We start from the raw sequence: 25596 nt of genomic DNA on the forward strand, positions 1-25596 counted from the left end.
ATGCTCTTCTAGAGTCTTCTTGATTTCCTTCATATCCCGTACTATGGTCTCATTGTTCATCTTTAGTTCTTTGAGTAGCTGCTCTAGGTGCTGTGTCTCTTCTGGTCTTTTGATTTGGGTGCTTGGGCTTGGGTTATCCATATCGTCTGGTTTTTTCATATGCTTTATAATTTTCTGTTGTTTTTGGCCTCGTGGCATTTGCTGAACTTGATAGGGTTCTTTTAGGGTTTGTAGACCTATTGAAGTCCTTATCTCTAATTTATCAGATCTACAGCTTCGTGGAGTACACTTTCTCTAACTAACCAGCAGGTGGCGTCCACGAGCCACCTGTTCTCCACAAGCCAGTTCTCCCCTGCTTAGCCTTTTTGGTGAGTGGGGGAGTGAGTCTTGTGGGGCCCAATTGGTGTACCAAGCTTGCGTGTGTAGTTGGTGTTGCCTGCCCTGTATGTGGGGCGTGTTTCTGGGCAGTCGGGGAGGGGAGTGGCCCTAACAATCAAATCTCCCTGGTGATCTTAGAGTTTTAAAGCTGGTGCAATAGTCTAATCCTTCAGTTCAGTCCTGCCACAGTTTGTCTCTGCCACTGACCCACAAGTCCTTGGTATTGGCGTATGGCTCCTGAGACTTGCAAGTGGGCCCCTCTTCCAGGCTGTGCACCCCGGGTCCTCTGTTGAGGGATGACTGTGCTATGTCACAGGTGAGTGCCGTCCCCTCAGGGCAGTTCTGGGCTGCTGGGCTGTGTAGGGAGACTCCCAGTCTGCTCAAATGATGGCTGAATGGGGCTTTGTTAATTCACACTGCTCCACCTTCCCAACTCTGGGACAATCAGCTGAGGTTGCAGGGAAGGCTAATGTCCACGCCCAGTTTTGTGGTGTGTGCCTGTTATTTGAAGCCCTTCCGTCACACTGGGTTGTCTGGGGCAGCTCTGGGCTATGAGGCTGGCGATGGGCAGGAGTGTTTCCTGTCCACCAGGATGGTGGCTGTGAGCGGACACCCCCGTTTTCTTGGGAAGTTGTGGTGTTTAGTGAATTTTCTCAGCCACTGAATTATTGCCTTTTGTCTCAGAGCTCTCTTAGTTCTGCTCTTGACTTGATGTGCCCAAATTGAAAGTCTTTGAAGCTTTCTGTATTGGGCTTCTTAGAGTAATTGTTTTAGAAAAAGAAAAAAGGATTTAAAAAAAAAAAAAAAAAAAAAAAAAGGGTCCTCCTCAGAGATCTAATGGGTTATTGAAATGCTAAGAGACAAAGCAACCAGGGCCATTAAGGAAAGGTCCACAGGGCAGAGAGATCGGCTTTTCTTCGGGATTTGCATATGCGCCTTAGGGCCTGAGCTCCGCCCTTCCCCTTTCTGTGTTCACCAGAACTCTAAAAATCCTCTGCTTTTATTTTGGAGTTTTTCGTGTTTTTTTTTTTTTTTCTATGCCTGTCTCCTCTCTGCTGGGCTGGCTGCTCACAGATTCTCTGGTGTCTGGTCTCTGTCTATCTATGGTTGGAGTCTGGATCAGTAGAATGAGTTTCCGATAAGAGCAGCCACTGCAGTTCTCCCTTCTCCTTCCCGGAGCTGACAGCCCCTCCTCCCACGGGACTGAGCCTGGCAGGGAGGGGCGCGGGTCCCCTGGCCACCAAAACTTACAGATTTCGCTGATCTCAGCAGTTCGACATTTTCATGAGTGTTGTATGAAGTATGCCCAAAGACAGATTGCTCTGTGGTGTCCAGTCCACGCAGTTCCTGGCTTTCTACCTACTTTCCTGGAGGAGTAACTAAAACATACAGCTCACCAGTCTTCCATCTTGCCCCGCCTCTGAAACTGACTGTGTTTTAAAACTTCAACTTTCACATGAGACCAAGGGAATAAATGTCTATTTGGTACAGGATCTAAATTTTCTAAACGGTACAACTCTACAGTCGATTTGTTCAAACACCACAATTGCATGGAACTTTGAATAGGAAGTGAGATATGGTAGGTTAGTATAGGCTGGAGTGAAATAGTGACACACCCTAGAGTAATTTGGGCAGATAATAAAAAACATATTTACAGCCTCCCCCTCCCCAGCCCCGAGGATCTGGGGGAAGGTGCGGATGTGTTGGACATCCTCGCCTGGACTGGTGTTGATGTTGTCACAAACATTGGGACTGGTGGTTTGATGTGCTGAGCCCTCGAGCAAGGGACTTGCCCATATGAAGCTCATTACCACAAAGGAGTGTCTAAAGTTGTATGTAATGGTGCCTAAGAGTCTCCCCCTGAGTACCTCTTTGTTGCTCAGATGTGGCCCTCTCTCTCTCTAACTGAGCCATCTCGACAGGTGAACTCACTGCACTCCCCCCTACGTGGGACCCGACTCCCAGGGGTGTAAATCTCCCTGGCAACGCAGAGTATGACTCCCGGGGATGAATGTGGACCTGGCATCGTGGGACTCAGAGTATCTTCTTGAACAAAAGGGGGATGCAAAATGAGACGAAATAGTTTCAGTGGCTGAGAGATTCCAAATGGAGTCGAGAGGTCACTCTGGTGGACATTCTTATGCACTATATAGATAACGCCTCTTAGGCTTTAATGTATTGGAATAGCTAGAAGTAAATACCTGAAACTACCAAATTCCAACCCAGCAGTCTGGACTCCTGAAGACAATTATATAATAATGTAGATTACAAGGGGTGACAGTGTGATTGTGAAGACCTTGTGGATCACACCCCCTTTATCTAGTGTATGGATGAGTGGAGGAATGGGGATAAAAACTAAAGGACAAATGGGGTGGGATGGGGGGATGATTTGGGTGTTCTTTTTTCACTTTATTTTTTATTCTTGTTCTGGTTCTTTCTGATGTAAGGAAAATGTTCAGAGATAGACTGTGATGATGAACGCATAACTATGTTATCATACTGTGGACAGTGGATTGTATATCATGGATGATTGTACGGTGTGTGAATGTATTTCAATAAAACTGAATTTAATAAAAAAAAAACTGATGGCAGAATGCAAAAAAAAAAATAATAATACAGTTTTCATTTGTTTTTAGGCATTTACATAAACCAATTGTGTATTTTTTCTTTTCTCAGATTATGACTGCAAAGAACAAGTTATAAAACCAGATTGCCACAAAGCTGCACAAACACAGTGTATAATTAGATTTAAAATTTATTGAAATTCAAGTTTAGAATTTAACAATTTAAGACAATATTTATTGACTACTTCATATTTTCTAACCAGTATGTTCTCCTACTGTACCTGAGTTCTTGTTATAATTTTCAAGAACTGATGCTTTCTGCCTAACATTCTATGATATGCCAATTATACACTCATTAAAATCTCAGATACTTCCCCAATTATTATTCTAATATAATTTTTAAAAATAAGATCAAATATTGAAAATTTAAGACATCAATTCTATGTTCATGTTAATATGGAAACGAAAAAAATCCACAATCTTAACTGTTTAAAACTGTTATTAACATTTTTTGTTGTAATAGAGTATGAATTTTTATCATAATCAATGAATTTCTCATTAAAATGTTCAAGCATTTCCTACTGGTCTGTCCAAAGTTATAAAAAAATCTTCTGTTTCAAATCATCCTACACTGAATTAGTCCAAAAAATAACTGTGGCACTCTATATAAGACTTTATTCTATTGCATATTTTCAAGTACCTAAGCAACAGCCTGGTCAACAGCAGGTTACTGGGAAGAAAATGCACAGTTTTCTTTAAGGAGTGAGTCGTTTGGGATCACGGGGGAACATTGAGGTCTGACGAACATTGTGTAATCCCAAAAACAGCATAGTCACTCGTTCCAACCCTGGGCAAAATAAAATAATTATTAATTCCTATTCTGAAAACCTCTCAGGTTCTTACTTATTTAGAAGTACCAACATACTATCATTATTGAACAAAATACTCTTCTAGTTATGAAAGAAAATGACATTAATATTTTGAGTTTACTCAAAATGGAATGTTTTCAGTATTGATTTAGAAATTTAGATCATGCTACCTATGGGAAGCACTACATGGCATATACTTAAGTAGAATGCAGTCTGTGAAATGTGAACTACAAATATGTAAAAATCTATATAATATTTGTCCAAAATGTTTAAACAATAGAAAGCACAACTTTATAAGCCTGTATGTTTTCAAATGATACCAGACTCTAATTATATAGTCCAGACCATCAATATTAGTGTCATAAACTTGTCCAAGGAAATGTCAATGCAAGTACCAGAAATTTATTATAACTTCACTGCCATGTAACATGGTGATCCCTAGCATAAAAGGTTCTAAAGTACATAATTATACTAAATGTTTTGAATGTAGAAAACAAAGTCTGATTTTGACATATGACCCAAATACTATATTACTTACCACCTAAACACAACTTAAGAAGCAGAACAGAACCAGTTAATGAAACTTTTGCATGCATTCTGAAATCTATATTTCACTAAAATTGTATAACACTAACATTTAATATATGGAAGGCAAGGTCAAATAATATTTTTATACTGCAACAACTTTTATTTTAAAGACTTTAAAGGAAAGTCTTTAAAATAAAGACTTTCCAAAACAGAAATAGAAATAAGAGAATTAAAAATTTTATTGCTATTACTCACCAAAAACGCTTCAGATGTAAATTCAAACCTTTTACTATAATAATCTAATTTCAGACTAATCTAAAATCACTATATATCTCATCTTCCTCTCAAGCCTTAATTATCAAAAAAGAGATGGTATTTTAAATTTCCCCCTTTTTTTTTTGGCTAAAGCAGGCACATAAAAATCAAGTATTACCATTATAGTTTCCTTTTTCACAATTAAGGTTAAAATTTACAATGTCAGTCACAAAAGTTTATAAAATATTTATGAAAATGCGTATTACTGAATACCCTACAGGAATGTAGACCTAAATTACCCATTAAAATTTAAATTATACATTCAATATAGCACTATTTGTAGTAACGAAAGGCTGATGATAACAACCTGTATTTCCATCAATAGGAAGCTAGTTAACAGTATTATGCTATATCCTTTCAACTGATTCTATACAGAGAGAAAAAAAAAAAGGAATGAAAAAGCTCTTTATAGAGAACAAGGTACAAAATACGTTACATGGTATGCTACAATCTGTGTAACAATATTTAAAAGATGTGTGTATGTGTGTGTTTAAGATTATCTTTGTTAAGGTAAGCAGAAAACTGGAAACAATGGTTTCCTGTAGGGAAGTGAATGAATGTGTACTCTTTTATTCCTTTTTAGTTAGAACTGAAGGATTAATTTATCAAATGAAATCTGAGTTGGAAACCAACATGACATAATATGAAAAGAACATTACCAATGCCTCCACCGGCATGAGGAGGGGCTCCAAAGCGGAAAGAATCAATATAAGCCTTGATTTTCTCCAAATCTACCAACAAAAGAAAACAAAACAGAAAATGTACATAATTTGTCATCTTATTTAGCTGAAAAAATTATAAAAGCAATTATTGTTCAATGATGATAAAATATTGACTATGTTACTGAGAAGTCTTTAAAATAAAAAAAATTCTTATTTTCAGAATATATACTCTACTAAATATATTTAAGTTGTTTACCAATTCCATGATGTAAGGCTCTCTCTGTCAGCAGCTGAGGATCATGTATTCTTTGAGCTCCTGACAGTATTTCTTCCCCTCTCATAAACATATCATAAGAGTTGGACTGTTTCTGCAGGAAAAAACAAACAAAAGCACAACTCTTCATGTGGCTATCATCCTATTTCCCTTACACACAGATGTAAAAACCTGTTGCATGAAAAGCGGGTCTATTTTTTTTTTAGTGATGCAATCTGCTCCAATAAACCTAATTTGTTTCTATAAAGAAGGACTATACTAACTGAGGATTCGACAGTAACTTCTCCCATTTTTGTGTTCCCATTCTCCCACAACCCCCAAAGCAAGTCAGAGCACCACACCTAATTTTTAAGAAGCAGTGCTGATCCTTATTTCACTTTATCATCTGGAATGTTTTTAGTGTCGTATGGTTTTGGGTCAGTTTTGGAACTTAAAGTTTTCAACAGGAGTTAACCTTTTTTAATTTTTAAATTCCTTTTTTAGCAAAGTAAATCGAAAATCAATTTACCACAGTTTAACCTGTTCTGTATCAGGTAACTCATAAAAGCAGTTTTAATTTACTTCCCCTGTCTTTCAATAAACCAGTGGTTCTAAAAGTGCGATTGCTGGACAAGAAGCTTCAGCATTAGTTGGGAACTTGTTAGAAAAGCAAATTCTTGGGCCCCACACCAGACCAGCTAACTAGAAACTCTAGGAGGGGGGGTCCAGCAATCTGTGCTTTAAAAAGGTTTCCAGAAGATTCTCATGTACATAAAGTTTGGAAACCAGTGCGATGAAACAACACTACAGGCCACAAGACATCATTTAGACTATTATCTCCCAGTACAGGAAGTGAATTACCAGTCCAAAGTCAATGCTAAAATGATTTGCTAAAGTTCGTAAATCTAGTAGTATACTATTTATCATTTATATGGCATTTTTTCCTCATTAGTTTTCAGAAAAATGATCCATGAAAAGGAATTTTAATAAGGGTTTTCACAAAAAGTTGCTAGAATATTCAATTTCACAATATCATTTTGATGTGTATTGACAGACACCAGTAATAATCTGCATAGCAATGTGTCCTTTGAAACAGCAAATTATTAATGAAAACCATTATTCCCATTAAACAACTGTTCATAGTAATAATAAAGTTTTCCTTCTCTCCCCAAACAGGTTATTTAAAACCAAATTACTTACAGGATTTCTTGGGTCAGGCATAGTATAGAAAGGTCTTACAGCCAATGGATATTTATCAAGAATATAAAAATCTGTATCATACTATAAAAAGAATAAATGCAATTAAAATAGGTTTTTAAAAGTTTAATACAAGTAAAAAAGAGGGTAACATTTTGGTAATTAACTTTCTTGTTTTTTTTCTTCAAGAAGTACTGTAATCACAATGTACATAAACTGATATTTGCTATTTTCATGTAACATCTGTATCCTAAAGCATTTTGCCATGAAGTCATAAATTCTTCAAATTTTTTGAGGAACTGTTTACTATTCAGTCATGGTTCAAATACCCATTTTTCTAGTTTCTGGACATGTTATCTCTTTCTAAAGTCTCTCCCATCATAAAGTAAGCTGCAATAAACATCTTTGATTTTCTTTCTTTTTTTCATTTCTTAATCTAGCTCATTTAGTCTTTCAAAAGCATTTTATGACTGTTTTGGTAAATTATCCCAACTCCCACAGGGTTTAACCGAAAGTACATTAAATTTATAAATTATTTTGGGAAGAACTGATACCTTTTATGATATTCATTTTCAAAAAACTAGGCATATTTTCCTAGTAACTTAAATTTTTTTTAGATGTCAAAATAAAGTTTGATAAGTTTTCTTCAAATAAAAACTGCAACTGAAATAAAATGCACATAAAATTATGACATTTTTGTTAGAAAAATACTTAAAATGTGACCTAGATTTAGTTAAAAAGAAATCAATCACATTTCAATTGTTTTTGACTTGAAATTCTTTTGCTAATCCTGGAGATTAGAGGGAATGTCAACAGAGTGGACAAACTGGAAATGGTCCTTCTGAAACAACATTTTTAAGGTGTAAACAGAATAGTGAATGATTTCAGAAATAACCTGAGATCCCCCGGTCAGTTTAATAGTTTTGAATGAAACCAGCAGGAGGAGCTCAAGAACTGTTTTCATTTCATTACCTAATTCTTTTAGGTTTCTGGAGAAAAAAAAAAGACCACATTAAGTTTAGCTTTTATCTTCTTTGGACTTTTAGAAAATGAGATAGGAAAGGAGCTTTTACGTAAGAGGCAGAAAGGTGTCTCATTCATCTTCAAGCCCCAGGAGACAGCAGGAGTACCCAGGGGAGACCATTTCCAAATAATTTCAAAGCACCATGGTCCTTTCTCTACCTCATCTGACACAGGTATCACTTTTAAGAGACACCTTATTACAATTTAGTACAAAAATCAAATACTGAGATAATCAAACTGAGCAGAGCCTGATTATCTTTCAATGTTCTAAGAGTTTTAATTTTTTAAAAAAAATACTGTCCTTTGGTTTTTGTTTGTATCATACTAGGAAGATTAGTTGCCTCTGCAATTTTCTGTACTACCAGGATACATTTCAGATTTAGAAAAAGAAATTCCGCACGTACAAGAGTCCTACCTTTTCCTTTACCAAACGACCAAGCAGTTTTTCATTTGGTGTACTAAAAAAGGAACATAAAATCAGGTGTTTAAAGATCAAACAGCAACTTAAAAGGGTTAAGTTTAAAAAGGCACCTCTTCTATATGAAATTCTCAAAGAATAAAAAAATTCAGCCCAAACACATGGTTGTCTATCCCTGCTCTTTTTTTAAAAAGCAAGTGCTATTGAAAGCCTCTCATGAATGTACCTGGTACAGTGACTTAGTGCTTAGTAGGTGCTGCTAAGTAATGTTTAATTAAAACTATATATAGAATTTAGCAACTCAGTGATTCAGAAATATCATGGATGAAATCATGTCCTCTAATTACATATAAATGAAAGTTCACAATATCAATATGGTCTAGTCCTGCCAATAAATGGTTCCACTTCTTAATGGTCTCCCCTTGTTTGTTACTCTTTATCAAGGGTATATAAAATTAAAATCGGTTATTTCCAGGTCTCTAACCCATAATAAGATTTATTTAAACTTAAATTTCTATGGCTAAAAGGTAACTAGTTTAGCTTCTATCTTCTTTAAGAACAATTTAGCCCAACTTAAAGTAATTAGGGAATTTAACGGTTTGCATTAAAATGTCACCTAGCCTTATAGCTAGAGTTTGGCAGCTATGGATGTCAGTATTATCCCATACAGCAGCTGTTAAAAAAGCTGAAAAAGAGTTCAGACTTCAATTAGAGATATGAATGAAGCTGATCTGGTTAGGACTAAGCCAGATCAGACTAAATGGTAAAAGATGATATAGACAGTGTTTTAAAACTTCAACTTCTGTGTGCGACTGAATTATCTGAGGCAAAATCTGTATTTTCTGTAGCACACTATCTAATTTAACATGTATGGTCAGTTTATTCAAACACCATAATTACACGGAACTCTGAATAGAGAGTGAGAACTGGTTGGTTTTTGTACAGGTTAGTACAGGTTAATGTGAAGCCCCAATATACCCCAAAGTAATCTGGGCAGAGAATAAAAATGTATTTGTAAAGCCCCCTTGAGTTGACTGGGGAAAAATGTGGAAATATTAAACTTCCCCATCTGGGGAATTCCTGATATTCTTGCAAGCACTGGGGACTACCTATTTGAGAAGGCCAAGCCCTCAATCTTGGGGCTTGCCCTTACGAAGCTTCTTACTGAAAAGGAGGGCTAAGCCTACTTAGAATTATGCCTAAGATTCACCCCCAAAGAACCTCTTCTGTTGTTCAGATGCGGCCTCTCTCTCTAAACCACCTCGGCAGGTAAAAACTACTGTGCTCCCCACTAAGTGGGGCATGACTCCCAGGGGTGTATATCTCCCTGGCAACGTGGGACATGACTCCCTGGGATGAACGTGGATTAGGCATCATGGCATTGAGAAAGCCTTCCTGACCAAAAGGGGGAAGTGAAATGAGACAAAATAAAGTTTCAGTGGCTGAGAGATTTCAAATGAGGTTATTCTTATGCACTACATAGATATCCCTTTTTAGTCTTTAGTGTGTTGGAATAGCTAGAAGGAAATACCTGAAACTGTTGAACTGCAACACAGTAGCCTTGATTCTTGAAGATGATTATTTAATTACACAGCTTACATGGTGTGACTACGTGATTGTGAAAACCTTCTGGCTCACACTCCCTTTATCCAGTATATAGACAGATGAGTGGAAAAATGGGGATAAAAAGTAGATGAATTATAGGGGGGAATGGGATGTTTTGGGTGTTCTTTTTTACTTCTATTTTACTTTTTTTTCGAGTAATGAAAATTCAAAAAATGATTATGGTGCTGAATGCATAACTGTATGACGGTACTGTGAACAACTGATTTTACACTATGGATGACTGTACGGTATGTGAATGTATCTAACTAAAACTGAATTAAAAAAAAGAAAAAAGTCAGCTAGCATTGTAGGGGCTGCTTAAATTCTTATTATTCCTCCCTTGTTAAACAGACAAAACTAAACAAATAAAAGTTAAGGTTTTAGAATGAAATGTTTTTAAAAATCCCTAAAAAAATGATAATAATCACCCCCCCTTTCCCTCCAATATATAAGTATATTGTTGTGTTTGCTTAAGTATTTTAACCTAGGAATCCCTGAATAAAATACAAGCAGATAATAATTTTAATCTTTATTAAATTACATAATTTGTTTCAGAATTATAGGTCATATGGTATGAATTTAATATAATGTATATCATATGAAGGACAGTGATTTTTATACTTTTTTGGAGCTCTTAACAGTTTTATGCTCTAATCCTGTATGGGGACAGATTTAGATTGTCTATCTTCAAAATCATTGATTTAGAAAGAGATGTAACATATTTAGATGATAAAATCACAGGCAAAATTCCCTGTACATTTTTTAATGGGCTGCAAATATGAGGGGAAAAAATGAAAAATGATACCTATAAATAAAATTATTGAAGTCTGTGCAAACTACATTAAACACAGTATTTTACTTCAGATCACACATCGAACAAAAACAGCATCAGACTATATCCCAAAGTTAATAAAACTGAAGCTTATGAGCTGGGTGATAAAATCATATTTCATTAAAGACAGCTATTCTTTCATACCTTAAATCTAATTACTAAAGTTTTAAAAATCATAAAGACAAACCTCAGATCTTCTTCATCTCCCATTTCAACTCCAGCTTCCCTAAGCATGGCCAAAGCTTCACAATACTCTAGTCTTAAAGTTGGTTCCAAAAATTTGAATGGCTCACATGGGAATTGCTTATTCACCATCTGAATTTCAGTCTGAAACCTATTTGTACAATGAGAATTTAGTTAAAAATGTGGGAGTTAAATGTTTTCCCCACATGAGGTCATTGTGGCAATATATAAAATCATTCTTTGAATCAGTATATGCACCAGGAAAAGCGTTATCAAAAAAATATTTAAGTTAACATTTAAATACTTAAGATATTTAACACCATTTTTCAGTCTCATGTTGTTTGTCATCACAGTGACAACTAATATTGTTAGAAACATAAATGCTCATTTCATGAAACATTAAATATCTGACTTTTTACTTCCTTAACATAACTTGTTATCAAATTAATAAATACCTGCCTTATACTTCCCACTCCCATTACATTGTCAGTTTATTGGGGGAGTGCCAATTTCTTTCTTGTTTTGTAATCCCTACTGTTAGTGCCTACTCTATGTACAGTAGGCACAAGACAAATGTTTACTGCGCTGAATTGAATTTCTGCTGTGGAGGAGATCTTACCAAGATTTAAAAAGTACACTTTTGCTGAAGTATTTATGGATGAAGTAACAGCTAGCATTTGCTTCAAAATAATGGGGGGTTGAAGTGGGGGAAGTGGGTAAAACAAAATTGATCATGGGTTGATAAGAACTGAAACTGGGAGTTCATTAGGCTAGTCTCCCTACTTTCAAATATGCTTTGAAATTTTCCATAATTAACAGAATGAAATGGCATGTTTGTATTCTATGAAAATAATATAAATAAAAACACTATCACTTCCTGACTTGAAGACTTTCATGGAGGCAATAAAGCTTATCCACTGATTTATTCGTAACTTGATATAAGAAGGATTAAGAGCCCAATGATGAGTTTTAGATTGCTTTTCTTTAATTGGGTATTACCATTAACATAAAAATCCAACTATCAATACTTTAAAACAAATTTGTATACTGTTCTTGTATGAGAGATAAATACTAATGATAAACACGAGTGGGACATGACACAAGCCAGGTAACCCAATTTACAGCTGACACAGAAACTGAGACTTCCCATATGACTCAGAATATAGAAAGATTTTATTTCCAAATCACCACCTTCAATCTACTGAAAAAGTCCAGTGATCATGTGTACAGGTCTGAGTGAAGATGTGATTAATCTGAAGGGCCTAATTCATGCTTGGTTTGTTGTTAGAAAAACAAATGTAGAAATTTCATACCTCACTATTAAAAAAGAAGAGCTACCAATACATAAAATTAATAGGTTTCCAAAACTTTCTTGAATTATGAATGGGAAAAGAAAATGTTCCTTCATCATAGTTGCAAAGGATATTCTGTTTTATAAAGAAATGTTATTAGTTTATTCCATGGACTATTTGAATGAAACTTGCTTAAATTAAACTGCTTAAATGTTTCAGAAGACAAAGGTATAAAAAAAAAAGTCTGTTTGTGATTAACGAGTTATCAAAAGTTCAATGGAATGCAGAGAATACCTGGAAAATACTGGTGCTTATGCCACACTCTTTTTATACAGGATCAATGATTAATGTCTGGGTTCTTGCAATGGTGTTAAGAATTATCATATTTTTGAACTGTGTTTAAATATTAACGAAGTGCATCCAAATATATATATGATGAGTAGTTTAATGAGTGGTCTTCAAATAAAAATTTCAAATATGGTCCTTCATCAGTTGTGAAAGAACTAGCTTAGTCTTTTATAGCTTACCTAATATTTGAAAGATAGTCAAATTTATAGAGAAAGAAGTAAAAGAAACTCTCTTGATCCAACTTAATTTGCTTTCCATTTTCTTTTGCTATTTTCTCCATGTTAAACAAAATGACAAGTAAATAACTTTCAATAACCTCCAAGGGAGAAACTATTTGCCGTGTAGATGTAGCTAACGTGGACATTTTACATAATTAAATTTTCTGAACATTCTGAACATGGCTGATTATTTTCTGTAAATGTTCTTTGTCAATTCACCAGACCTAAACAGGTAAAAAGTCCCTTCAGATTACTAGTTTTTAACCTTTACTGAATCTCTCCATGTGTAAATTAACCCTGTGTCAGAAACGGTTAATTCTTAGATTAACATGGAATTGCTCACTACATGCCGGCACAATTTAAGCGCTTTACACCTGTTAATTTATTTAATTCTCACAACAAACCTCTGAGGTGGATATCTCCACTTAATTGTTGAAGGAAGTGAGTCACAGAATTAAATAACTTCTCCAAGGCCCAGACAGATAAAAGTAGCAGAGATGGGATTTGAACATTTGCACATAGCTGAATCCAAGCTCTTAACCACTACACCATACTGCCTCCCAAATACTAAACTGATATAAAAGTAACATATGCTCTATTTCTCGATATTCAGGATTTCGGTATAAAGTGAAAAACAAATATAGCTGGGCTGTTCACAATCTGGTAAACTTCATCACCAAAAAGAGATTAACCAGTTGAAGTCTCAATTGATCCGGATCCAGTAGTACTATTTTGAGTGTGGAGTGTCTTCACTAACTAAAATTGATCATCTGAAAAGTTTTTAAATATATATATATATGCGCAATAGAAATAGAAGCTGAGTTTACATGTCTTAAATCAAGAATTGCTTTTTTGTTTTAAAGAACCCAAACTGATCTAAAATTAAATCTACCTAGGGAATTAAAGACTTTTTACCTTTCTTGAAGTCCTTTGAATATTTGTACCAAGGTGTCAGCAATTTCTTCCACTACTTCATGGTAATGGTAATTAAAAGCCATTTCAATGTCCAAACCAACAAATTCAGTTAGATGTCTGTGAGTGTTGGAGTCTTCAGCTCTGAATACTGTGAAGTTAATAAATGAAATACATAGCAAATGGTGTTTTAAGTTTTGGAGAACCTGGGACTTAAATACAAAATTCTATATAGTAGTACACAAGTGATACTATTTTCATATAATTATAAGGATGGAAGGACCTTTGATAAGCCATCTGTTCTAGCTTCCTCTTGGATAGCAAGTTCATTACAACTCCTATGCTCACATATTAAAAGCAGTACCAAATATAAATTAATAAATGAGACTCACGAGAACTGAGGGAATGCAAGATCCTGAGATGACTTCCCGATAAATTAAAAATAGATTCAATAATGACCAGTATTGTGAGTTCTTCTCATTCTTATTAAAATCTGACTGAAACTAAAAGAAATTCTAAAATGAAGTGACATTATGCATATTCTAGCCATTACCTCAATCTAGCTCTTATTATCCTTACTGTACTTTCCTCCTTCTCAGTCTTCCTGACTCTAGCTCTGCTCCATCACTGGCATCACTGTTGGATTAATATTCCTATAATACATTTCTTGCTCAGTCACTTACAATGGTTCCCAAATGACTACTGTAATAAGACAAAAACTGACAAGAAGTCTAAAATCTTTATGCCTTCACAATTTAATCCTAACTTACATTTCTATCTTCTTCTTACTAACTAGTCTTATTCTTACTTTCTCCCATAGCCCATGTTCTTTATTTACCCTGCTTCCTCTTATTAGAATGCCATCTGCATTGACTATATATCCTACTCTGTCCCTAAAGCCCATTTCAGTTTGAATTTTCTTTTACAGTGATTCTAGCAAACTCTACCTTCTCCCTCTTTTTACACTTACTATCAATACTACGTAATTAACACCAATCTGCTGACTGTACAGCACAATTTGATTATTTGCTGTCAAAATCATTTGATTATTCCCTGTGACTGCTTTATGTATGCAAGGACAGTGTTTATTCCCTTGTCACTCCAAGTGTGGGCTGCCTACCAGCAGCATGGCAGTATTGTGAGAAATGCAGAATCTCGGTCCCACCCCTGATCTACTGATCAGAATCTGCACTTCAACAAGACCCCAAGTGATTTATGTGCACACTAATGTTTGAGAAGTGCTGGTTGATTCTTCTTTTATGTACGTGGTACCTAGCACAAGGCTATATATATGCAGATGTTCAATAAATAACTGGTTAATAAATTCAAAGAATTAAGACACTAAACAATCTTGTCAGTTTCTCTATTAGCAAGTATTTAATTTTTATTATTAAGCTATCAAAAAACTCACATAAATAACTTGGCAAATTTTAAAGAATGAACTAGGCTGATCTTTGCTTATAATTCGCTTCATGAAAGAATTTGCCACTTAATTATGTAGAAGTGCTTGGCTTTTAGCAGATACATCTTTAAAATCACGTTAATATATTACATATCAGACATTTGTTAGTAGTTTCTAACGGATTTTAGCATATTGCCAATACTAAGGATAGTACCAACAATTAACAGAAACAGCAGCTCTGGAATAAAACTAGGAGCAAAGCAGAAGTACAGGGTAAACTTACAACAATAGTTAGGGGCTATAAAGGACAACAAAACACTTTGGAAGACTGCAACTACCTGTTCCTTAACATTGATGGGTACTGAAAAGACAGTCCAAGTGGGAGTTAATTCTGTTCCAATTACACTTAGGTATAATAAATAATATACTTGTACAGTTCAGAGGATGTATATTTCAAAGCATGCATTGTTAAAATGAGATATTCCCAAGATAAAAATTTTTCTTCAGCATTCTTCTGTAGGAATATGTTTATGATTCTATTCTCATGAATCATGCTCAACTGTTTAAAGAGCTGTTGAGCATACTTTTTAAAAAAATTATCTACTCAAGCACATTGTCATTTCTACCTCAAAGTCTAGTATTTATGTAGTCAGCAGACAGAAAAATTTAAGCTTTCAAAATAGCTGTACATTATACATGCAAAAGATGTTTCTGAAACTATAACTACTGTACAATTAATGATTTTCAACAAAATAGTATCTGCCAAAACCTTACCTGGTCCAATACAGAAAACCTTCTCAAAATCAGCACAAATACACATCTGCTTATACAGCTGTGGAGACTGAGCCAGGTATGCATTATTTTTAAAATACGACACTGTAAATACATTGGCTCCTCCTTCACTGGCAGCTGAAATTTAAATATATTATAAATATATAAATATATTTATATATTTATAAATATAAATATAATTATATTATCATAATCAATTTTAAGCTTATCAATGCAAACTTCTAATAAAAAGTTTATACTTTTGATTCAAGTAGTTTACTAAAAAAGAAAAAAAAAGAAAAGAGAATCTGAAAAATCAAGAATTGCAGTCAAATCATATTGGATCAGTTTTGCTCTTTTAATGCCTGATTCTGAATAGTTTATAGTTTTTTAGATATATATTCCTTTTAATTCCATTCCCTCCTTTCTCCATCAATTTCAAATCCATTAGAGCTACTTTGGGGTTGCAAAAATTTAAAAAAAAAAAAAAAAGAAGAAAGAAAAGATATTTTTAACTACTCTTCTAATCATCAAGAATGCAATGCTCAATGTCTTTTTATTTATAACTAAATGCCATTTGTAACACTTTTTAGTGTTACTCTAAAAAGGGTAAATTGATAAAAGCAATGTTCTCACATAAAAATGACAATTAATGAGATTTTCCCATTTAGTGATTTTACAATGCAGTCTGTACAAAACGAAACTGCAGTATCGATTTCAAAAGAAACCTACATAAAATGAAAACAGTTCCTGATGCAACTTATATAAGAGGAATCTTCCTTTGTGTATTACTGCCTCATTTTATAATCATTATCACACAATGACTCCTGAAATAAGATGTAATATTATTGAAGTTAGTGATATGTAACTGCTGCTCTAGTATGGTCTTCAAAATAAGTATTCTCATGGCAATAAACCCTAAGGGTCAGTAGGGATTCTCAAAAAAAAAGAAAAAGAAAAGTGTGTATATAAATAAAATAACTTTGAGTAAATTTATTTTTAAAAACTAAGAGAACTATTTTGAAGCATACCTGAAATAATTTTGGGAGTTTGGATCTCCACAAAATCTTTGTTAATTAAAGTTTCTCGGAAGAGATGGCAGATACCAGACTGGAGACGGAAGACTGCTTGACTAGTTGATGTCTGTAAGATAATAATAAAATACAATTTGTGGTGGTTTGGAGCTATGTACCCCAGAAAAATATGTTCTTAGACTTGGTCCATTCCTGTGGGTATGAACTCTTGTAAATGGGATCTTTTGATGAGGTTACTTTAAGTTGGGGCTCAGCTAAGGCAGGATGGTCTTAATCCTATTACTGAAGGCCTTACAGGAAACGTCACAGAAACAGAGAAGGCCAGAGGGAGCAGCCAGAAGAGGCCATGTGCACTACCATGTGACAGAAAGCCAAGGACAATGGTGGCAGGCAGCTAGCCCCAGAATGCCAGTCTTCTGGGACAAATCATCACCTTGATGACACTTTGATTTGGTCTTCTAGCCTCAAAACTGTAGCCAGTAAGTTCCTGTTGTTTAAGCCAACCCATTACAAGGTATTTGCTTCAGCAACAAGGAAACTAAAACACAATTAAATAAATCTGATACATTTACTGAGCACTTACTATGTGTACTAGGCAATGCTGGCAACCTAAAGGCAAATAAAACTGTTCTTGCTCTCAAAATTTAAAAAACCAAATAGTGAGAAAGAAAAAAAGATACAAATAAATACAATACAAGGAAGGTAATAAGGCATGCTGGAATGTAATGATTATATATGATCATTAAATTCAGTAAGGGAGAGTATAAAACTATTCTCATTAGAGATGCTTAGTGAACAGATATCTTTAATTTGTAAGAATGAAATGAAAAAATATTTTTTAACAATTAATGAAGCACCTTACTTGTGAATTCTCTTAGGGGTTTTTTGTTTTGTGTTTTTTTTTTTGTAAGCCAACCCATTAAGTGAGATATTTCAATGTTTGTGCAATATACCAATGCTGACCTAAGGAAAGTAAAATTTAAGAATTTGGTAATAAAAGAATAAAGCCATCATGTACTTTTTTTAAAAATTTGGTTTTATTGAAATATATATATCATGTACTTTTATCTTAACCATTAGTAACCATAGATTAATTACAGATAGTTAAGTGCTTATTACAATTAAATTTAAAAGTTCAGAGAAAATCAATAAAAGGGGCAGGCATCCTATGACACTGATTTCCCAGAATGGTACATGAATCGACTAATACAGTACTCTCACTTTCTATCACAGTCACCTTTTCTTTCTCAGGTTCTCAATCCCCCTTATTTTACTTTTAGCCTTAGCAAGTTGTGATGACTGACAAAAAGCTCTAGAAGTAATTATCTCTGCTCTACATTAATTTGTCCACTTCCCTGGTCAAAGGAAGTGGCTTATCTTTAGGTTCTTGCTTATCACATTAAAAGAAAAAAAAAAAAAGACAGTTATCTTATGACTGGACAAGTGTTTAGTAAAATACCTGACCTCAAACTATAATTTAGCTGAGCTAGTTGGGCTAGGTGAAGAAGCCCAGTCTTGTGTCTAATCCTATTACAGGAAATTTAATACCTTGCCCCACAGCAAGGGGCTTGCTCCTGACTTAGTGCACAGAACTTCTTCATTTAGACAGCAACACTCTTTGAAAACACTCAGTGATGGGAGGGCTATTCTATATTTCTACTCACTGTAAAGAATGCTATTTAAATAACCTTGAATTTCTGCAATTAGGGTTAAAAATTCATGTAAACTGGGCCATACATATAATTTCAAACTCAAAGATACAAATCAGTTTCTTACAAAACAATGGAGGGCATTTAAAATAGTTTTATAATTTGTTAGACTACTTATATGTTTTCAAGATATCTACATTTTAAACTAGATAGAGATTTGTGGCTTTTCTTTTTAACATTATGTGGTTTAGTGAAACATTTGGTTCATCCAATCAAAACAGACTGCACAATCTTCTGCTTTCAAAAACCTAGCAACCTATTTAAAACAAAAAGTCAGTATCACAGCTACTGAGATACACAGATATATTTTACTTCAGTAAAATATACAAGAGCCAAGAGAGCCACTGAACAAATTTTACTACCTCTTGCCTCTTTTACCCAGTCCAACTAAACTCACTTCCATCCTCTCATCAATGGAAATTAAACTTCTGAATTGGTTGTCACAGCTTATACAGTATTCACAGAAATTTCACTAATTATGCTTTTTAAGAAAACCATACTGTGCCCACATTTTTAGCTTTCTCATTATACAAACAGGCATGTAAATGTGTAGCATTTATTGGAAAAATGGTTCTATGTAATATAAAGAAGCAGCATTTTTTCCCCTTCATTAGGTTCTTCAAGGCACTTGCTAACTGCTAGGAAGACAGGTACTTACTTGACTAGATTAGAGAGTGAACTCTTAGTTACCTGGATGATAATCCCAGTATGTTCTAATTTCTCTCTGGAGAATATTCTCTACCAGGTTCTAACTTTTAAAATGGTTTAATTTGAGAGATGGCAATCATAGAGTAAAGATTCAAGATAGGGAAAACAGTTCATCAAAAAGGAATTAGTAAATATAAGACACTCATTAAAAGCAAATAACAGAGAAGCAAAATATTTCAAAACAATCCTTAACTATTTTAATTACTTATGCTAACAAAATTATACATTACTGCAAACAGAATCACACTGTGCTGGTAAATCAGGACTGGTTAGAGAAAGATAAGGAGATAATATTAGAAAGTTTGACTATCCCTGTAAGCCCTTAAACTTTGCCCAGAGGAAAACATCGTCCTCAAATTCAGGTTGGTCAGTTAATATAGCAGAGGAATAGTACGAAGCAGATAGCATCAGAATCTGAGAAACTTTTATGTTCCTATTGCTGGGTCTTCTTTGAATGTTTAATTCCTCCTTCAAAAAGCATGATCTTTACATGAGAGGACAACACAGAGTGGTTAGAACGTAAGAAATAGCAAAGGAAATTTTTCTTGTTCTGGGCAAATCAAGTCATTCTGGGCAGAATGTATCTAAAGAGAACCAAAATAATTCATTTTACAGACTCATTTTTTAACAGTTTCCCAATTAACATACCGATTGCTACAATCTATCTTTTCTCTACGTATTTACGAATTTGACAGTTAAGATAAAATATAATAATGATCCAACTTCCCAGTAAGATTACAGAATGTGTAACAAAAGCAATATATGTTTAAAAAAGTCTTTGTGCATTTTACCATATTTCAAATTGCTTCAAAAATATTATATAAAGTTAATGCAATGCATAATGTTAATTTCAATGTTCAGTGTATCTAAACTTTTCAGAAATATAAAATACTTTATAGAGTTAATTTCCCATTACTACACTTATCCCTACTTTAAGATACAGAAATGAAAGAGAAAAAAATCTTTCTTTAAAGTTTAAGTCACCAATCATATTAAGGATGAATTGGAACTCTCCATAATGTTTAAATCTAAAAATTGTTTTGGGTCAAGCAAAGATCTTAATAGTAGGTATAAAAATAGTAGTTCCTAATCACTCATTAAACAAGTATTTATTATGTGCCTACTATGTGTCTGGCACAGGGCTAGGTACCAGATACACAGTGGTGAAAACAGTGACATGAGGCAGAAGATAAACTAAATAGAAAATCAGAAAACCAATTTTTCTATACTTAAACAAAATTCATCATGGGAAAAATAAAACAAATCCAGTCTCTGAACTTTAACTCTCAAAAAGCTGACATTTCTTTTATTAAAAACAGTTTTTTAAAAAAGCAAATCTTCCAAAAACATGGTTATTAAAATAAAATGCTGACATTCTGAACAACTTAAAAGACTTGCAGTAAAGAAGAAAACCAATATTCTCTATTTACATAATTCCTTTCCCTGAGGTCTTCATAGTACTAAGAAACAGACATCAAACTTTTTTGGGGGGTAGATGGGGGGAATAGTGTGTGGGAAGAAGTAAGGTTGTTGAGAGGGAGAACTCTAGTAGAAGACAAAAATTCAAACAAATCAAAAATTTATAACTTCATTTTTAATAGTACTCAGCTCCTTCCAATTCTCACAACAAATTACTTTATGCTGTATTGGCCGTGGCTTTTAGAAATACCTATTTACAGTTATCATCTTAATTGTATCTATCTTAGCTTTTGCTTTTAGTGGCCAAAGAAGAAATCCTGTCAGTTTATGGTTTATAGTCAGTTTACAGACATTGTAATATGCTTCCATTAATTGTAACAAAGGCAATATACTGAAGCTAAATGTCTATAAGAGGGTGATATAAGGGAGGGGTATGGGATTCTTGACCTTGGTGGTGTTGTCTGACTTTTTTATTGTATTTACAGTCAGTTTACAGAGACAGTACTGTGAAGCTTCACCAAGGATCAAAAGAGATAGTAGAAAAGGGGGTAGAAATACATTTCTGATGTGAATTCCAAAAAAAATTATTTTAAAAATCAGATTGATACAGAAATTCTAATTAAGCAAAAGCAGTTTCTGTGAGAAATAATCTGAACTATTTGCAACTGCTATTATGACTGTCATGAGAGGATTTCAGTAACATTCCAGTAAACTCTGTGTCAGGGCCTTCCTGCATAGGCCCGTTCTAATGTATGACAAGAATGCTAGCAGATAAAATACACATGTCCTACAGATGAACCCTGTGATACATGCATCCTATTTGGGCATCCCAAAGAGACTTTTATGATTAGACATGTAGTTCTGATGCCTCCTTTGACTATTTCAGACAATCTAAAATCTACTTTTGTGGAACACCTATAGCTGTGGTGATCATACACTTATGATTTTCACAGCATTCCCAAGTTTCCAATATTCTTTTCTACTACTGACACAAACTAGCATTTTTAAAACTTGTCTTTTGCATTCTACTATCATTTCTTCATATTGTCTATTATTTAATTTTTTCTTTAAATCACTTTTTAAAATATGGCTCATCCTAAGCCAATATTATCCATGAAAACATGGATTTTATGAACTGGTTACATTACGTATCTATTAAACTACAAAATGTGTACCTGCACAACATCAAAAAATCATTCGTGTCCCTCAAGTGACCATACTTGGAAAAACATTGGCAAAATCACTGAAATGTCATATAAATTTCAATATGTTGCATTAAAAACTACATTGCTAAGCCAATCCCTTGAACCACAACAGCACGAAAATTCTTTAGGAGTATGGATTTTGATTTTTGGTTTGGAAAAATTTTATTAATAGCAGTGAGCTAGGAATGAGTTAGAAGACAGGCACCCGACTATAAATCATCTAATTGTTCTCTTATTGTTTCAGGATTTTATGACTTTGTTGATGGACTGTGTTGATGGATGGCAAAGAGGCTTATTTTCAATTAATCAGTGGAGGCTGCGTGAAGTGCTGTGCTGCTACTCTAAACTCCTTAGGAGAACATGCTGTGACTGACTACGGATGTTTGCCACGAAATGCAGGGGAAGAACTGTCTCATGTATTTGCCATCTTTGATTTAAGGGATTAATAGTTTGTACAAGTTAAAAGAACTGTGGGTGACTACATGGATAAAGATAAAGGTGACTAATTTCAAAGCAAAAGATACGTAAGATTGATGAGAAGAAATCATAACCATAACAACAGATACTGTCCATATAAAGCCCCTGGGCTCAATGTGGGGTACACTGCTGAGCAATACACATGATCAGACAGTTACTTTCTTAAGGATCTGCTAACTTCGCACATCCTCTCCAAATATACCCAAGCATATAGGAAGGAATATGCTATGTAAATATTCATGGACTATGGTTGGTACTGTGGTCTTCAGAGGTAGCACTGAGGATAACACGGTACTTCAGTGAAGGAAGGCGACTTCGAGATGGGGTCTCTTAAGGGTTAGATTGGCTGTAATTCCTGAATTGCCTATCCCCTTCGCCATGTCAAACCAAGTGGCAAAAAGAGCTAACATGATACACCTTTTAAAATGGGTGTCTTGATGCATACTAGAAATCCAAGGGAGGGCATGACCACTCTAAGAAGACCCAGTACTAATGTTTACCCAATAAAATTAGGAGTTTCCTGAAGGTGGCCAATATAAATTCCACAGTGCTTGCATAGTATGAAATGTATAACATTAACAAAATCAATATTTTGTAGACCAAACTGATAAGCTTTAGTAAAGAGGGTTTAGATAAAGAAATGGATGGTAGTTTTAAACCAACTAAGGTAATCGATTGCTTGTCAGAAAAAGTACTTCCTTGAAGAATGATTCCAAAAGAAAAAAAGACTAAATATCTACTACTTTGTCTACTTTCAGCTGCACCAAATAATGAGGAGAAATAAAGAGAATAATTCTGCTTCAAATGGCTCTTGAACAGGTTCCCAGAAAATCCTCATAATAATCTGCTATCCTACAAGGCTGGGGCTAAATTTGCCTTAGCAATCTACAGAATACTCATAATTAGTGGTGTGTACACAAAGGGTACCAGGTAAACACATTTTAATTCAGATTTTTCTTGGAATGAAAATTGCTTTAATATTTTAACATTCTTGGGAGACAGGAGATGAGATTATTTTCTAATCAGGCCACCTGCAGGGAAAGTTCATAGAGAAAATAATTCATTATGCAAGAGAAATGCTGGGCTACACTGGAAATCAGTTAAAGATATATCTTTGATTTTTTCATATTATAGAATGAGAACGGCAAATAGGCCCTTTATTTCCAACCTCTCCAACTCCTATCTTTGCTAAATGAGTCTATAAAAGAGCTGAGTTTTGGGTCAAATTTGATGGTTTAGACATAAACTAAGGCGCTTAGTTATAAAAATTACTATTGTATACAATACTTCCCAAAATGTAAAGTCAAAGTAGGGGTTAAAAACATGAATGCTTACAAGGGCCAGACAAATAATATAAATAAAATGAATCAATGATATTTCCTAGGAGGTACAGGGTAAAAACGACAACATAATGCCCCATCTAAAGTGCTAGCTGATGGTTGCCATGTGGGCTCAATATTGCCAGGTTATCCTCCAACTTTTCAAAAAAGCCATTTAGATTTTAAGGTGAAAAATGCCGTTTTTGAATGGTAGCAATGAATTTAAATAAAAAACAAAACGTGGGAGGGAAAAAAAACTCGAGCCAAATTCTAGAGGCATAAACCAATAAAAATTTGTGTGAACAAATGGCATGGGCAAAAAAGTATGATGTCTAACTACTGTAGCCAAAATATTTACGAAAAACCTGAGGTTTCTAGGTAGTATATCCAGGGGATTTTTGATTATTGCTAGTCCTTTCTACATACTTCAAGTTAAAATGGAAAAGGCAAAAGCAGGCAAAAAGCAACTCATCAGGAATGACATATGAGTGCATAAAGGCAGACTCACAGGACTGTACAAAAGTTGGTCCTGTACAAAAGTTGGAAAGAACTTTTAAGGTGACAAAGAATTTGAGCTTTAGGTAGAATATTTAAATAAAGGAGGAAGATGTGGTCAAAACATTAAGAAAGAAAGATGACACTGGTTTTACTACAATGATGAAACCACTGAGCTCTTTCACCTGCAACCAAACCAGAGAAGGAAACAAGTCTCACGAAACTCCTGTCTAAACCACTAGGGCCAACTACTTTTTTATTATTAATTCTGAAGTTGGATCCAATATCAAAGGATTGAGGCATTACTTATATCCACCTGGACATTCCAAAATGTCCATATAATTTCTTTCACAATTTTGCAGTGATGTTAATGGTTATGTTCCCACTTGCTGACTAACTTGTCCCAAACAGATGACCTGGAAATAAGCTCATTTATTGGCTTCATGTTCCTCTGTCATTTAAAAATGAATAAAGTCAATAGCCTCAGAACTATTACTTGACTGCCTCTGTTGCCTGTAGTTCTTTTTCAGGGGAAGGATCAGTCAGAAAGGTAAACTGTTTCTTGTATTACCATATTTACACAAAGGTAAATGCCAATTAATTTTATAAGCCTGAAACAGGTATAGCATCCCTGATTATGCTGATTTTGGCACAATCATGTCATTTAATACACATAGAAGGCATACCCTAAGATCAATGACTCTGTTGTCTAATCTTGTATCCTGGTTAACAGTAGCTCTTCCTTCCTAGAAAAAAAAAAAAAGATGAAAAACCAGATTTTACTTTTTTCAAGAACACAAAAAACACTTTTAAGAGCATGTTTACTTTTAAGTGAAAATCAGGGAAGGGTGTGCCAATATTATGTCTCATTCAAATTCCCTATAATCATGTTAATATTTACTCAGTATAACCTCTTCCTGCCACAAGATCAGGGATCCAAGAAAATGGTAGACACAATTAAGAAGCAGGGCCAGAGACTAGTGGTAAAAGAGAGACAGAAGGAAGAGTAATGGGAATGAACAGATGTTAATGGTTCCTCCACCCTAAGCCTTGCCCCATTATTATTGGGACATCAGAATACTGAGAGTAACCATCTGCATTTTTATTGATTCCTGGATTCTACCCACTCTTCCCAGGTTGAAGGGACAGATAAAGGCTGACAAAGAGTAGCAGTTGTCAAAGCATGGTCTGAGGACCCCTGAAGGTCCCTGAGACCCTTTCAAGGAATCCATGAAGTCAAACCTATCTTTTATACTACTACTTTTTCACTCTCATTCTCTCATGAGTACTGATTTCCAGAAACTACATGGTGTATGATATCACTATACAATGAATGCAGAGGTAGACATGAGAATCTAGTTGTCATCTATTAAGACAGACATTACAAAGATTTGTAGAATGTAAAACAATGCCACTCTAAATTATTTTTTGTTTTGGAAAACAGTTATCTTTCATAAAAA

The 25596-nt window shown here is 34.5% G+C and overlaps 1 protein-coding gene across 3 annotated transcripts in view; it reads right to left on the reverse strand.

Moving 5' to 3' along the window:
• Positions 1 to 3115: 3115 nt before the first annotated feature.
• Positions 3116 to 25596, reverse strand: part of DARS1 (aspartyl-tRNA synthetase 1) — a 96697-nt gene continuing 74216 nt past the window's right edge. For all 3 annotated transcript variants that reach the window (XM_037850534.1, XM_037850532.1, XM_037850533.1), the window contains 10 exons: positions 24823 to 24882; positions 16802 to 16913; positions 15774 to 15908; positions 13601 to 13748; positions 10832 to 10978; positions 8205 to 8247; positions 6770 to 6850; positions 5573 to 5684; positions 5314 to 5385; positions 3116 to 3789 (listed from right to left, as the gene is read on the reverse strand). In XM_037850534.1, the coding sequence (XP_037706462.1) occupies positions 3698 to 3789; positions 5314 to 5385; positions 5573 to 5684; positions 6770 to 6850; positions 8205 to 8247; positions 10832 to 10978; positions 13601 to 13748; positions 15774 to 15908; positions 16802 to 16913; positions 24823 to 24882 (1002 nt within the window). In that variant the 3' untranslated portion in view covers positions 3116 to 3697. The remainder of the gene's footprint in view (positions 3790 to 5313; positions 5386 to 5572; positions 5685 to 6769; positions 6851 to 8204; positions 8248 to 10831; positions 10979 to 13600; positions 13749 to 15773; positions 15909 to 16801; positions 16914 to 24822; positions 24883 to 25596) is intronic.

The sequence above is a fragment of the Choloepus didactylus genome, chromosome 9 (assembly GCF_015220235.1).
Source record: "Choloepus didactylus isolate mChoDid1 chromosome 9, mChoDid1.pri, whole genome shotgun sequence".
Classification (NCBI taxonomy): Eukaryota; Metazoa; Chordata; class Mammalia; order Pilosa; family Megalonychidae; genus Choloepus; species Choloepus didactylus.